Source organism: Gigantopelta aegis, chromosome 4 (genome assembly GCF_016097555.1).
Source record: "Gigantopelta aegis isolate Gae_Host chromosome 4, Gae_host_genome, whole genome shotgun sequence".
NCBI lineage: Eukaryota > Metazoa > Mollusca > Gastropoda > Neomphalida > Peltospiridae > Gigantopelta > Gigantopelta aegis.
This window is the reverse complement of record NC_054702.1, coordinates 100,319,793-100,335,817: the sequence shown is the minus strand read 5'-3', so window position 1 is coordinate 100,335,817 and position 16,025 is coordinate 100,319,793. Positions and strand designations below refer to the sequence as shown.

The following is a 16,025-nucleotide window of genomic DNA, read 5'->3' as shown; positions in this document are numbered from 1 at the left end:
TCAAACCTGTATGCAACATAAAACTTAAAAGTACTAAATAACATATGCACCTCATCTTTCTTACCTTAAACAACAAATTCTTGATATCCTTAATTTCATAATAAACGTCTTCTTGGTCACATAATGTTACACTGTAGTAATTTGTCATTTTTATCCTAATTTCACTTCATTCTGATAATAATGTTTTATATAATATGTCCATAAACATAAATGTATAAATCACTGCTTTTCACAACTTTCAGCCAAGGAAAGCAATTTCACTGGTGTACACGTGCATATGTATCCACCTGACTTCTTTGAAAAACTCCACTGTCAGCACATCTCTTTCAAAACAACAAAATAAACAGATATCCATGACGACAACCCAAGTTTTTTAACATCGTACTGACATTACAAATCCAACAGGAAACATGTATGCACATCAATTTTTAGAATCGCTAGACCATGACGCTTTCTTTCTTAAAGAGATCCACTCTGTCCTTCCGAGCTTCCGCTTACTGTTACATCCTTTGTTCACCCTGAACAAGATACACCATCACACCCTACAACAGTGTCAACCAGCAACATGTCATCTGGAGAAGCCCTCCGATATTTGACTACCTTTGTGCTGTGACACTAAGAATGATAAAAGTCACTTCATCTTAGATCAATAACCCAGATGTTCTGTCCTCTTTCATTCTCAGTTAGATTAGACAGTAAAAATAATTATCTGGCTAAACACACAATAGGAATTAAAAGCATGGTGATACACATGCATATAATAAAGCTGTCAAGTGTACAGTGGTGGGATTTGAGCCAGGTGCACCGATTCACACTGTTTTATACAGTCCATGATCAAGCTGTAGAAAATGAATGATAGTAAATAGTGCAGACAGAATGCATACAGTCCTGTTCATTTATTATCAGGCCATCTCCATCATAACATTCGTTAGAACTGTATCTATCTTTTGTAACATCCAGTTCAATTCCTTATTACCATGGTAACAGAAACTGGTGTAATGGATACAAGCACAACACATCAATGGCTGTCAATTCAGAAGGGGATCAATGATTTCACCTAACTTTGAATCTGCTGTTTTCAAATTGAACAAATTCAGCAACACTACAATGCAAGTGTGCTGCCAAGATGTCACCAGACTCAAATACAAATACACAATTTGTTAATATTCTATTTGACACAGACATGTCAAACAGAACTGAAGTAAAATATCAACTTTTCATTAACAAGAATCAATATTTAAGAACAGAGCTAATAATGATTTAGTCAAATCAAACTACACCCAAAAAATATAACTTACACTAACTGTACAAAAACATTATACGTGTGAAAATGGCATTTTGGTTTTAGCCAATTTAAAAAGTCTTTTGATACCAACATTGACAAAGAATAGGCTAATTTACTTTTACAGGTGTTGTTTGCTTGGTGTGACCTGAGTGGGAATGAATGTTGTGTCACATAAAGAGTATATTTACCATGTGGAGCTGTAGCCTGATCATTTAAAGCTTAAACATTCATGAAATTCACAGAAGATATTTTGTTTAGGGATGTGATACTCAATGAAAAATAAAAAGCTGAATTGTTGTTTTAATGCTGACTATTTTATACCATACTCAAATGGAGGGTTTTTTAATGCATTTTATATCAAAATCAATTTATCTGTACTTTAAAAAAACTATTTACCCCCCCCCCCCCCCCAAAAAAAAGCAGACATCAGTGGGGGAAAACTTTCAAAAACACATCCTTGTTTGTTACAATGTAACAAGTGAGAAATAAAAGTGGTAAAACCTTCATTATCAGGGTTTCTGCCAGAGGATACAAACTAAGAACGGTACAATTACATACTCTAAAATGTTGGAAATTAATGGATACATTTTCACAATTTTCTAGAAAGATTGTAGTTAGAAAACTGCTGTTTAAAATGTATCACAGTCCATGAAATGCAGTATTCAATTTTAAAAGATTTCAACCCCATAACCAAGGGACACTTATATGTTTTGTTTTCTGGGTTGTTTTTAGTTTCTATTGGTATATAAAATATATAATAATATTTTTTTTAATAAATTAATGCATTTTACTTTAAGTTTTAATTACCATAAGGTTTAATGTTTCAATGGTTTTGAGATGAATTAGCTCAGTAGTCACATGTTTATATTTAATGTTTCCGTGGTTTTGAGATGAATTAGCTCAGTAGTCACATGTTTATATTTAATCTGGCCTTGATTAATTTAGGGGGCGAGATGTAGCCCAGTGGTAAAGCACTTACTTAATGTGTGGTTGCTTTTGGATTAATCCCCAACAGTGCTATTTCTCGTTCCAGCCAGTGAACCATGACTGGTATATCAAAGGCCAAGGTATGTACTATTTTAGGATAACCACTTCGTAACCATGTACAGTATATCAAACAAGCTATTTGTGTGATTATGGATATCCATTTTCCACAATTTTGGATGTAACAAGTTTTGTAAAAAAAAAAAATGTTAAAAACAAATAAACGAGGACTCCATTGAGTTATGTCTCCCCTACCGTAAATTTATTGAGTGTCATTGATGTATACATTCAAAGATGTTCATATCAATGCTTGTTTTGTTTATTAAATCAATAAAAAAATTAATTTAATGAATTTCAAATAATTTTTAACATGCATTGAGATGTACATTCATAGATGTAATTATTTAAAACAAGTCTGATTAATGTAGGACTTATAGTTTGTGAGAAACCTAAACATTGAGCTAAATACACTACATGCATACATATATGACACTATACATTTAACTTGATAATAAAGATACAGTGAAACCCCACATAACAACCACCACGTAATTTAGACCACTTCAATATTAAGACCATTTTTTTGAAGACCAGAATATTTCCGTATCATTTTATAGGTAAACCTACCCCGGTATTAAGACCACCCTGCTATTGCGGATTACGACCAGTAAAGTAGGTCCTAATGGTAGTTTTTAGTGAATTTCCATCCCGTCAGAGTGACCATATTATGATATCAAATTTTCTGCATTCTGCATTCTGAAAAGCCATGCATCTAATGGTTTCTTTGTTCTTGCTGACTGTTAACAAATGATAGGTACGTGTAGTACAGTCAAAGAGTAAACATGTTAGTTTAATCTGTGGAGCATAAAAAGGATACCGGTACTTTAAGTTTCCGGAATACATTGTCACCTAGTTTATATTAATGAGCGATGTAATGCACTGATTGTAAGTTTTCATACAAGCCTGCACACATTCCGATTACAGTGACATTCTAATTAAATACATTTATAAAGAAACACACTGACTATACAAATTATGTAACTTCTTAAGAAGAGCATCACTGCAAATGCTTTTAATGCCCAGCCCAGAACGTTGATTACTCTGAAGTTGCCTCAACATGTGTATTATATTCTCGTTAGTTGAAGATACACATTCACTGTCATCCCAACATGACAGGGCGGATCCAATTGTTAATTGGAATATTGCTCTGTCAAGGTGACCGACTAATCCAATAGGTAACAAAACAAGTGTTATTTAGAGAGACGACATTGACAAAGTGAGCTTGTGTATTTTGAGAGAGTTGTGTCAAAGCACTGAAAACAAAACATGAATGTTGTAGTCGTACTATCACTATTTTGATATACTTTTATATGCGACATCATTATTAGAAATGTCAAATTCAACATAGACAATAGAAATGTTTTTCATATAATTCGACTACTATTCAGTATTTATAAATTCATAGTATCATACTGACATTAGTTCTTAATTCTATTTTAGTGCTCACTGTAAATAGTTCAAATAAATGATATTTGCAATCTATTTCTTACATAATTTGGAATCAACTTGAAAGTTAAAAAATAGTAACCCACAAATAAGACCACCCTGTTAATAAGACCATATTTATTAAGTCCCATGGGTGGTCTTAATAGCGGGGTTTCACTGTATTTCATCAGTTGAACAACTTAAACCAGTTATCTCCCTTACCTCATTCTGCTGTCGTTCTTCTTCTTTGCGGTACTCGGCCTCTGCGCGACTTTGGATTCCATTACCATCGAAGTTGATACTGGTTTCTGTGTTCATTAAACTGATGTTGCTCATCTTGACCACTCAGTTTGTGTTGCCCAACATCATCACTGTAATGTATAAAAAACATATCAAGAATGTTCATCTTGACCACTCAGTCTGTTGCCCAACATCACCACTGTAATGTATAAAAACATATCAGGAATGTTCATCTTGACCACTCAGTCTGTTGCCCAACATCACCACTGTAATGTATAAAAACATATCAGGAATGTTCATCTTGACCACTCAGTCTGTTGCCCAACATCACCACTGTGATGTATAAAAGCATATCAAGAATGTTCATCTTGACCACTCAGTCTGTGTTGCCCAACATCACCACTGTAATGTATAAAAACATATCAAGAATGTTCATCTTGACCACTCAGTCTGTGTTGCCCAACATCACCACTTTAATGTATAAAAACATATCAAGAATGTTCATCTAGACATTATTTTTTTCACTTATTCAGCAATTACTTGGGTCAAGGACTAAAATAAATGTGCCTATAATTCGCCCACGCAGTGCGTACATACGATACATTCATTTGCCTTTAGATGTACACATTTTATTTGAAGGGGTGGGGTGAAGTAGATGTCACAACACGTATATCACTACTTTCAGCACTATAGTGCGTTCTTATATGACGGTAATTGCCTCATATACTGACTTCCGGAAAGGGTTCTGATATTTATAGAGTGCAGGAGACCCTGTGTGAGTGGTCCCAATCCATTATGTACCAAAAACTTTGTTTATTCGACTACTTATGACTCACCGTTCGGCAAAAATCCATTCTGGAAAATTCGGCCCCAAAATTATTTTTTTCACTTATTCAGCAATTACTTGGGTCAAGGACTAAAATAAATGTGCCTAAAATTCGCCCACACAGTGCGTACATACGATACATACATTTGCCTTTAGATGTACACATTTTATTTGAAGAGGTGGGGTGAAGTAGATGTCACAACACGTATATCACTACTTTCAGCACTATAGTGCGTTCTTATATGAAGGTAATTGCCTCATATACTGACTTCTGGAAAGGGTTCTGATATTTATAGAGTGCAGGAGACCCTGTGTGAGTGGTCCCAATCCATTATGTACCAAAAACTTTGTTTATTCGACTACTTATGACTCACCGTTCGGCAAAAATCCATTCTGGAAAATTCGGCCCCAAAATTATTTTATCAACAAAATAAACTTTAACAAACTTTTTTGTTTTGCTACATTCTTTTGTCACTTTTCCAAGTTAATTATTTATTTTTGTAACACTAACAAATTAAGCTCCTCTTTTAAACATTAACCATAAAACTTATTTTTTGTGCAGCTGCTAAGTGACTAATTAATTAGGAATAATAATAATAATAATAATAATTAATTATTATTTGGACACTGGAATTATATTTTCTAACACGTTGCCTGAACAATGGATTCGGAACTGATGAGCTGTCTGACCAGTTTTAAACCTGACATGAAAAGCACATTACTTTTATCTTGAATAATTAATACATGTAGTATATTTAAGGGAACAGTCTAATATGATGAAATTGAGAATATAGAACAGAAACTGAAATGAAATTGTATATATTATTTTAACATTATTAATCAATATCCATATTAGTTCACATCTGAGAACACATTATTTAAAATTATGACCAATGAAATAGAAGATATTGATAGTTAAAAACATAAAAATTATTGATACACATGTATAACATAATATTATAGTCTTTTGTGTAACATTGGTGGATATAAGAAAAGATCCTAATCAGGTACTGTATGTACAATAAAAAATAATACCCTGTAACACTCAATCTGAATAACAATGCTGACACACTATTAACAAACTCACCTCTCAAGCAGGCAGGGGTGCACAGGAGACATTACATCACCCAATTAAATGTCCCGTTAGGTCAAGTAATTAACACCAAAGCCAATTCAGCAGTGCATGTAAATTAAATCTCTTGACACACACCATACATCATGAAATGTATTAAGAAATAAAAATAATATACATGTACAACCATCAGGATTACATGCAGGCTTTTCCCCTACCAGTCTACTTTTACACATACCTGTATCAAACTCAAGAAACAAAAAATATTTTAAATTTTTGTATGATAAAATTAATTGGGTAAAACGGGTATGGCACCATACTCAAAAATGTTTGCCTATTTTTTTTTTTTAGTTAACCTTCTGACAAAATTAATTACTCTTATCATTACTGTATGATTTTCTTAACCCTATTCCTTAGCTTAACCCATTTTCTTGCTGAGAGAGGCCCCCCATTCCCCCTGTTGTCTGTGGTTACATTCAATTTCATAACACGATACCCACAAATTTATTTCTGGCAGAAACACTGATAAAAATGGGTTTAAATTGTTCATAACAAATGTTTTTGCTGTTCAGTATATAACACAGTATGACTAAAAAGAAAATAATAGCAATTAAAAACAACTTCATTCCAAAAAAATAAACCCAAAACAATATATGTAAATTCTACTTGTATAAAACCACCCAGTAAATATTAAAAATATTCCTACCTCCAAGTGCCCCCTCCAAGTAATAGTTCTAGAACAGCCCTTAAAACAGGTATGGAAAACGTCACACTGAGCCACACTGACCGTCTCAAACTGACATGGACTACTTGACCATCTCCAATAACTGACGGTCATTGTAGCATGAGCACATTAATGAGATCAACAATGCAGCTGAGTGACCTACTTAACCTTTATTTCTCTCCAGGATAAAACTAACAGCATTACAGGTATGTTTTCACAAATCCAAGTCACAACTTGCTTTTCTTCCCCTGTCTATGTACAAGCTCAGACATGCTGCAGTACATAATACACAAATACTACTTTCTGTGAGGTTTATACAGTACACAATATAAAAATCCATGAAAGATTTCCTCTGGCATTAATTTCTCATTTTATATTATTAATATTATTCACCTGATCAGAAATGCATGTCTTGGGAAAATGTACATGTAAATTACATGAGTACATACAAAATAGTTACCAATTTATTACTTTCATATTATATTAGTACTAAATTACCAAATAAATACAAGTAACTATATATTATTTAATCTTCTGTTTATAAATGTTTAAGTGTATGTGTCTTTGCCATGACAACTCATAGGCATACATGCTCCCATTTTTGTAAGGGGATAGGCCGATTTTAGCAAGAATTAAATGAAAATGCTCAAATCTGGATAACAATATTTATTCATATTAGCATTACTGCCAAACAGCTATATAGGGCTGCAAACGAATCACTAAGGATTCTTACACAAATTACAACTAATATTGTGGGTAGAATGATGGGAATTCATGAGGATTTGCTTCACCTGGGAGGGGTAAGTTGCCCTCATCTTGTTCACTTATGTGATAGCTAAGTGATTTGGTCACGTTTTCAATAAAGATGTGCAACTAGTGTAAACAAATGGCATAAAAAAAAATTCAAAAGGAAAAGCAGTCCTTTTTAAAAAAATAGAAATTCACCTGCTAAAACAACCAAAAAAATTTAGGTAATATTTCAAGAGGATAGATGTATATGACACTAAGTTTAGTTAATCAACAAACCTGCAACACACATTTGGATAAGGTTATACAATTCCTGCAATTGCCTGCAGCAATCGGCAATGCCATAGAGTTTTTCGTTCTCTGCGGCATTCTTTTTGCTGTAGTGGGTAGGAAGTAGCACAGTAGTAAAGCGCCCGCTTGATGGGCGGTCAGTCCGGGATCGATCCCTGTCGGTGGGCCCATTTGGCTATTTCTCGTTCCAGGCAGTACACCACAACTGGTATATCAAAGACCATGGTATGTACTACCCTGTCTGTGGGATGGTGCATATAAAAGATCCCTTGCTGCTAATCGAAAAGAGTAGCCCATGAAGTGGCGACAGCAGGTTTCCTCTCTCTATATCTGTGTGGTCCTTAACCATATGTCTGACACCATATCACCGTAAATAAAATAAATGAAATATTTCCTTCCTTACTTTTCTTTTTGCTGTGGACTATAGGCCTATTGGATTTTTGTTCAAGATGTTATTTTTTCTTTATTGTCAAAAATATATGAAAACACCAACTGCACCGTTATTATTAAGTATCTGAATCTCAGTGTCATCGGGCATGATTGTAAACATATGTAAATTACCAGCATTAAGCGAGTATCAACTAGGTCATTGACTCTTGTTGACTGTTCATAGCACATGCATTGCAGAGACCAGAGGTGGATCTAGGAGGGGCCCCAGGACCCCAGGCCCCCCCCCCCCCCTAAATTTTGTGACAGTTATAATTTTATTATATATTAATTTTAATTTTTTACGATCCCCCTCCAAGCCTCCCCCAAAGTTCCCTTGGCATTCCATCTCATTTCACCATCATTTATATGCTACCCATTTCTGGTGCTGAGTGGCCTAATCCAAAAAAAAAAAAAAAACTTTACTGATATACTCGGGCTTGAAATGGGGGCATTTGGTCTTGGTAACAGATTTCCTAACAGAAATTATGCTATTATTAAAGAAAATTATTTTAATTCTACATCGCATTAAATATATTCTGACACTTTGATATAATATAATTAAAATATAAAGATTGACATGTCACTGCGGACTGACTACACTGTATATGATAAATAGTCATCCCCTTGCAACCCCATTGTTCTTGAACGTGTACGTGTCATTCGTGTGTTAACTGTTACATCACTTTTAATCAATGAATATTGGTATGAATAAATCTTACAGCATATTGGCAAACAACACAAATAACAAACTAATCATTCAAATTTACTTACAATCCTGAGTTGCAAACATGCTAACGGAAAAATTGCTGTGGAGAATGCCGTGTACACTATTTTTCCACAGCAAATTATTTGCTGTGGATATTTTCTTAATTGCAGGGGTTGTTATAACAGAGAGAAGCTAAAGTCTGTAGTGTTTAAACTGGGAAATACTGTTTAAAACTAACTAGAACTGGTCTCAATAACCATTACTTTTCAGACGAATGTGTATTTTTAGAATTATGAAAAATGCATTTTGGGATATTACAAAAATCTGAATGACCAGAACCACTTCAGGTGTACGAAAATTAATATTCTAAATAATAAAATGTAAGTACTTCTAATATAAATCATCAACAATGGCTTTACTAGTGAAAAATATGTTGTAGTATTTAAAAACTAGGGTCTGTCACTTTAATCAGATTGTTCATGACTGGTTCTGAAGGCAGCATCTTTGAACTGAAGGTAAAGTCATAAAGCATTATGTAATGAGGCCCAATAGTGTAAACACAGACACTGACATCCCATTAGATCCATACTGGCCTCGGTGGCACAGTGGTTAATCCATCGGACTACAGGCTGGTAGGTACAGGGTTCGCAGCTCGGTACTGGCTCCAACCCAGAGCGAGTTCTTAAGAGCTCAATGGGTAGGTGTAAGGTCATTACACCCTCTTCTCTCTCACTAACCACTAACCAACTAACCGACTATCCTGGACAGACAGCCCAGATAGCGGAGGTGTATGCCCAGGACAGCGTGCTTGAACCTTCATTGGATATAAGCATGAAAATAAGTAGAAATAAAATGTTAAGACAACAAATAGCTGTAGCTGTCTTTCACAATGTGATCAGGTGTCATTAAACAAAGATTCCTTCCGTTTTTTATCGGAAAGCAGACCTGAATTATTCCTAGAGTTGATCGCTCTCATTTGTCACTTAAGCTTTTACAACATAACACACAAATATCATGTTTTTGTTTTTTAATTTACACATGTATTGCAAGTAACTCATTTAAATGGAAAATTTCCTTACTACAGGTTAGGTGATGGGTGCTCTTTGCAAGCTAGTTGGCTCAGACGTGTACAGTGAATCAAAGTTGGTTATCTTGGAAGGAATTCGTTCAAACTTAGAAAGGCAGCCAGGACATGAAGAAGCCGAGAAATTGGTTGAAAAGCTTGGTCAAAGCACAAACCCAATTGAGCCAGGAGCTCGAGTAAGACACTTGTCAACTCTCTTTGTATATTATAAAATATAATTAGTCTTTGAAACTACATTCCCTGGAATATTTTTATTATTTAAGCATATAGAACAGAAAATCCAATTACGTTTGGTGCATATATGACGCCGCACTCCGCATTAGTTTCACTACACTGGCTTATCCAGGTCAAAAACAAAGCCATGATTTTGAAAGTGGAACACTTTTGACGGGCTCGTACCGATCTCGGTTTTCATTGGCTTATCACAAGTATAGAATTCCCCAACAAAAGATCATTGAGGGGTCGTCTCATATCTCCAAAACATATTTATATCCATAGAGGTATGGTACAATGCCTTTCCAGGGGTCGGTGAGTGGGGGATTTGCCTTTAAATTTTGACAGTGGCCAGCTGTTGGCATACATGTAAGGGGGTGTTACTAATTACGTAACGCTCTTGGGGTAAAGGAAGAGGGTACTGTGTTCGATTTACGTAACATTTTTCAAGACTATATGTTATTTTTATTCATTACTTAGACCTAAAAAGGTGTTTTTTGGAAATGCGCGGTCAGTCTAGGATCGATTCCCATTGGCGGGTATACAAAAAGACCATGGTATGTGATATCCTGTCTGTGGGATGGTACATATAAACAATCCTTTGCTAAAAACAAATGTAGCGGGTTTCCAAGGCGTGTGTGCAGGGATTTCAGCGGGGTTGGGGTTATAGACTGTTAAGCGAAGTTTGTATGGGGCCATGCTCCCCCAAAAAATACATCTCAATTTGTTTTAAGTTTGGGCAAGTAAGGGTTTCGACCTCCAGTACCCTCCCCCTGCACATGCACTCGATTCCTCTCTAAGATTATATGTCAAAATTACCAAATGTTAGACATCCAACAGCAGATGGAAGGAAGGATAGGATATGTTTTATTTAACGATGCACTCAACACATTTTATTTACGGTTGTATGGGTCGGATGATTATTAAATTAATATGCTTTATCTTTGATGTTGTTAAACACCCACCCCCCCCACCCCAACTTTACCCTTTCCAAACGAAATAATATTTATTTGAATTTGTCGATTTTAACACGTAAAATTAAGAAGTGAAAATGTTCAGTCTACTTTAGTATATCTTATTTTAAAAATATATACATGATTAATGTGTTACTAGTATACAAACTAAACTTTGAAAGTTCTACTAACACTTTATAAAATATCAATTCTGAAATAGGAAGGTACGACTGTCGATAATACGTTGTCAAGATCAAACCGGTTTTAACTAAAGACTAGTACCGTATCCTCAACCAAACGTTCTCCGTACAGTGCAAGATTTCTCTTTTAATTTTTTGAGACGAACCCTACAATTTGAAATCGGCAAACGCACGTGTTAACTGAAACTGACAACAGGCTGTCGTTTTTGCTTTGCCGAGCTATGGCGGCACAGGCGACGAATCAAGCGTATACATTTGACGATATCCGTTCATAGCGAACACACACGACTTTTTTAAAAGTGCATTTGAGCTTGTATTTCATATTTGTACATGATGTTATAATATGGTAACCAGAGAATGTAACTTTAAACATAAAGTTATTTATTCTGTATGTCGTCATTAGATATTAAAATCTAGGTTCCAGATTTTTGTTTTTAAAAAATTCAAGAGTAAAAAAATTATGCCACAAAATGTTGATTTCATTTCAACTTATTTTCGTGCTTACCGGTATATCCAATTCAGGTTCAAGCATGCTGTCCTGGGCACACATGCCTCTGCTATCTGGGCTGTCTGTCCAGGACAGTGGGTTAGTAGTTAGTGACAGGGAAGAGGGTGTACTGGCCTTACACCTACCCATTGAGCCCTTAAGGATTTCCTCTGGGTTGGAGCCGGTACCGGGCTGTGAAGCCTGTACCTACCCGTCTGTAGTCTGATGGCCAATAAGGCCGGTACACACATTTTAACAACTGCCATGTTTGACAGTTAATAGCTGTTTAAACAATATTCAGGGGCATCGTTAACACCCATTTGCTTTGAAGCACGGTACCTACCAGCCTGTAGTCTGATGGCTTAACCACTGCGCCACCGAGGCTGGTACAAAATGTTGAGGAGACAAACACTGCACTCCTCAAAATAATCAGTGGTTTGGGGATTTTTTTTTCAAACACATCCCTCAAAAATGCACATGTGCAGTCACACTGAAAGTCTATTATTTTGTATATATAAGACTTAAAATATTTAATAATTAATGAGATAAAACAATTTTTTTTAAATAATGTTTTTTTTAAACAAGCATGCTAAAGCAATACATATCCTATCAGACCCAACAAATGTTCATATCTCCTACATTCAAGGGCCATAACTGTGTCAAAAATGGGTAAATCGACATGAAAATCAAACATTATCTGTAATACTAATAGTATCGGTATATGATAAAGCTATACATAAAAGTTTAGCTCAGTATCTTGAGGTATTGGGGGAAAAGCCTGTAAAACAAATTTCCATATCTCCTAAGTTCAAGGGCCATAACTATGTAAAAAAAAAGAGGTAAACTGTCATGAAAATCAAACTTGATCTGTAATAGTATACACAAAATGTCAGCTCAACAGCTCACGGCATTTTGGAAAAAACATACGAAAAAATACCGTATATATGTGGGACAGACGGATGGACAGATTCAGACAGACAGACAGACAGACAGAAGGATGAAACCTAGTCCCCTCCAGTTGACCAGTAGGGAACTAATAAAAACAAACAAAGCTATCTAAAAAGGACAAAAGAATTTTGTACCACCTTGTTTTGCAGGCAGTATTTTATACACTACAAAATAATTGTTGGCAAAGTTTCTTTTTATTGACTGCTATAACCTGCCAAACTCTAGTATGAAGTGATAATACCATTTCAGACAATTGAGAGTAGCAAATGATATTCAAACTTACAAAGCAAAACGGCAGTGTAAGCTTTCCACTCTTTTATATGACACATCCCACAGACAGGGTAGTACATACCACGGCCTTTGATATACCAGTTGTGGTGCACTGGCTGGAACGAGAAATAGTCCAGTGGGCCCACCAATGGGGATCGATCCCAGACCGACTGCACATCAGAGGGGCGCTTTACCACTGAGCTACATCCCACCCCGCGTACGAAGGAGGCTGTACTACTCAGAAGCAAAGGGGGAGCCAAAGCTGTCGGCTAAACCGGCAATGGCGGCCCCTCCCATTGTAGCACCAACGCCGATGGAAACAGGAAAAGTGTCATCCGCACCAACCAATCCACCGGCGTCTCCACGAGTTGTTGCAACCGCGAAGCCAAGACGAGGAAGGTGTCGGTCCAGGACTTATTTTGGCAGCCCGTCTAAATTGCTCAAATCACCTTAAAACCTTTTCGGTCGAGCACTCTAATTTTATTGTTTGGACTTAAATTTTTGTAGCACATTTTTGGTCTTCGGTCTTTGACCTAACTACTAAATTCGTATTCCAAATTCCGCCCACCTCAAACTTACCCTCCCCCCACCCCCGGCCCGGACCATATAGATCGGACTTTAAACTTTTAGACCTTCGTTCAAAATTTTATATTGAAATTACTTCTTTTTTTTTAAAAATATTATTAAATAGTCTGATCCTCTCTTCTTTCTCTGATTTATTTTTGGACTGTCCTTCTAAAATGCTCCAAATTATATAAATATTCGGTCGAGCAGTCAATTCAATTATTTTTGGCTTGTAACTTTTTTCTTTCTAATTTTAATCCAACTAATTTCTTTTACTAATTGCTATTTTCAAAATTCTGTCCATTATCACCCCCACCCCCATCCCAAATCAGGCGTGTCATCTATCTATCTATCTAATTTCTTTTTGACCACCCAATCTAATCTAGCGACCAAATTTAATGAGTAGAATTTTCTTTATTAATTATATTAATTAGAGATGCGCATCAAAATTTTAAAGGCCCACTATTTAATTTTTGGATGTAAATTTCAAAATTATCCCCTTAATTTTGTTCTATCCCGGAGCAAGTCACTGGCTATCCAGAGACAGGCCCCGGGATGGACATGCTCGAAACTCTAGTGGTATATGAGCATGTTAAAATTATTCGCACTCGCACTGTACATTAAATAAACAATAAAATTTTAAATGTGTCTCTGATGTTTGGTGTTAGTGGGATTCTTAATTAGTTGTTGAAAGCGAGATTTAGTGGCCTCTTTGATTTAACATGGATATCTTTACTGGGCATTAAATCCTCAAAACAGACAAGAATCAAACTTTCATTAGAAATGGCATACTGGTGAAAGAGTTGTTGGTGTCGGGCACGGGAAAAAAAAAATGTTGGAAGAAAAATATTGGTGTATAGGCCTAATGGCATTCAGGGATTGAATATGGTTGAAATGACATTGAATTTGATTCCACTTCTCTCAAATAATTATTGTGCATGCGTTGGGTAGTTGGTGTTCAGTGTGACCAGGACGTTTTGGTAGGAACTGGGGACGTTTTCACACGGTAACCTTTTAGGCCCTAATGGACAGCACTATCCCCAATAACGGTGGGATATTTTACCAGGAACTCTTTCCTAATAAAACTGAATTTATAGTCTGTCCCATCTTTCTATAAAAAAAAATATTTTCTAAATAACTTCAGTTTGGTTTGATGTAAGAAGAAAATTAAGTGTTTAGGAAATAACAAAATGCCTTTAAATAGTACTATTTTTGGGCTTGCAGTGAACTCGTATGGAAAATTTACTCGTATGGGGCAAAAAGCAGTGAACTTGTATGGAAATCCACAAATGAACTCATATGGAAGACAAACTCGTATGGGGGAAAAGGCAGTGAACTCGTACTGATATATCCAATACTGCATTGCAACTTGTGTGTAGTTTTTTTATGCAGAGTTTGACAAATCTGCTAGCCCAACGTCCTTGGCTAGTGGTTTTTAAGTTTGGGCTAGTGAGAAATGCAAAACATGCATACATTGTTTACGGTTTCTGTCACAGGAAATAAGTCTAATGACATGCGTGTTTTGATTATAGGTGACTGCCGTTGACACGCAAATAATTGACTGATGGGGACATCAATAAAAACAAGTGTCAAAATACACATTTAAGAGAAATATCAAAGTATATCTGCATATCCATACATCCCCATACGAGTTCACCGTTATTTTTTCCATACGAGTTCGTTTTCTATACAAGTTTTCCATTCATACAAGTTAGTTTCCATATGAGTTCACTGCATCCCCTATTTTTGTGTGTAATTTACAAATCAATCCGCTCAGAAATAAATACCTTGTAGTAAATTCCATAGTATGAAAAAAGGTGTTTACTGTGGGACGAACTATAGGTATTTACATTTTCAAAAAAAAAAAAAAAATTCACCGCTTGCAAACTTTGAGAGATCCTAGTAGTCAAGTAGGTTTGCCTACTGGTCCTAATTTTAGGCCGGCTGGAACAAGAAAACTGCATGATTATTTCAACATAAAACATAACAAATGATATATTAAATTATTTAAATACTAAACCATACCCAGTGCAAATGCTTTTACAAAGTGCAGAAGGATGATGTATGAATCCGTCGAATTAAAATCCATTCACTAAACCTACAAATGTCACAAAAAAACTAAACAAAACAAAACCCACTTCTGTCAAAACCATGGCGCGAAAGACCACAGAAAACGAACCAGAAGGCTCGATTGGACCCTCTTCAATATTGAAATGCGGACGTTTTAATTGCGTCTGAAAATCCTTTATGTATCACACTTGGGATGTAGCTCAGTCGATAGAGCAAAGGTGGAATATTAAAGCGCCCCCTGTTTTAAACTTTTTTCTTTTGTTTTTATACATTTCATAAAAGTGCCCTTTTTAGGAAGTTAATGCCTTTTTAAACTTTTATTCGTGGTCCCCTTCCTTAAATATTTTCTGGATCCGCCCTTGATAGGATGGAATCCCCTCGGTGGACCTCTTCTCTGATTGGGTTTTCCCGTCCCAATCAGTGCCCCAATGACTGGTATATCAAATG

At 35.7% G+C, this 16,025-nt stretch overlaps 1 protein-coding gene across 1 annotated transcript in view; it reads right to left on the bottom strand.

Moving 5' to 3' along the window:
• LOC121371579 (centrosomal protein of 152 kDa-like) overlaps positions 1–15,657 on the bottom strand; it is a 47,257-nt gene extending 31,600 nt beyond the window's left edge. Inside the window, exons 1-2 of the mRNA XM_041497581.1 lie at positions 15,534–15,657; positions 3,977–4,125 (exon numbers count right to left, since the gene is read on the bottom strand). Coding sequence (XP_041353515.1) covers positions 3,977–4,090 — 114 coding nt within the window. The 5' untranslated portion in view covers positions 4,091–4,125; positions 15,534–15,657. The remainder of the gene's footprint in view (positions 1–3,976; positions 4,126–15,533) is intronic.
• Positions 15,658–16,025: the final 368 nt, after the last annotated feature.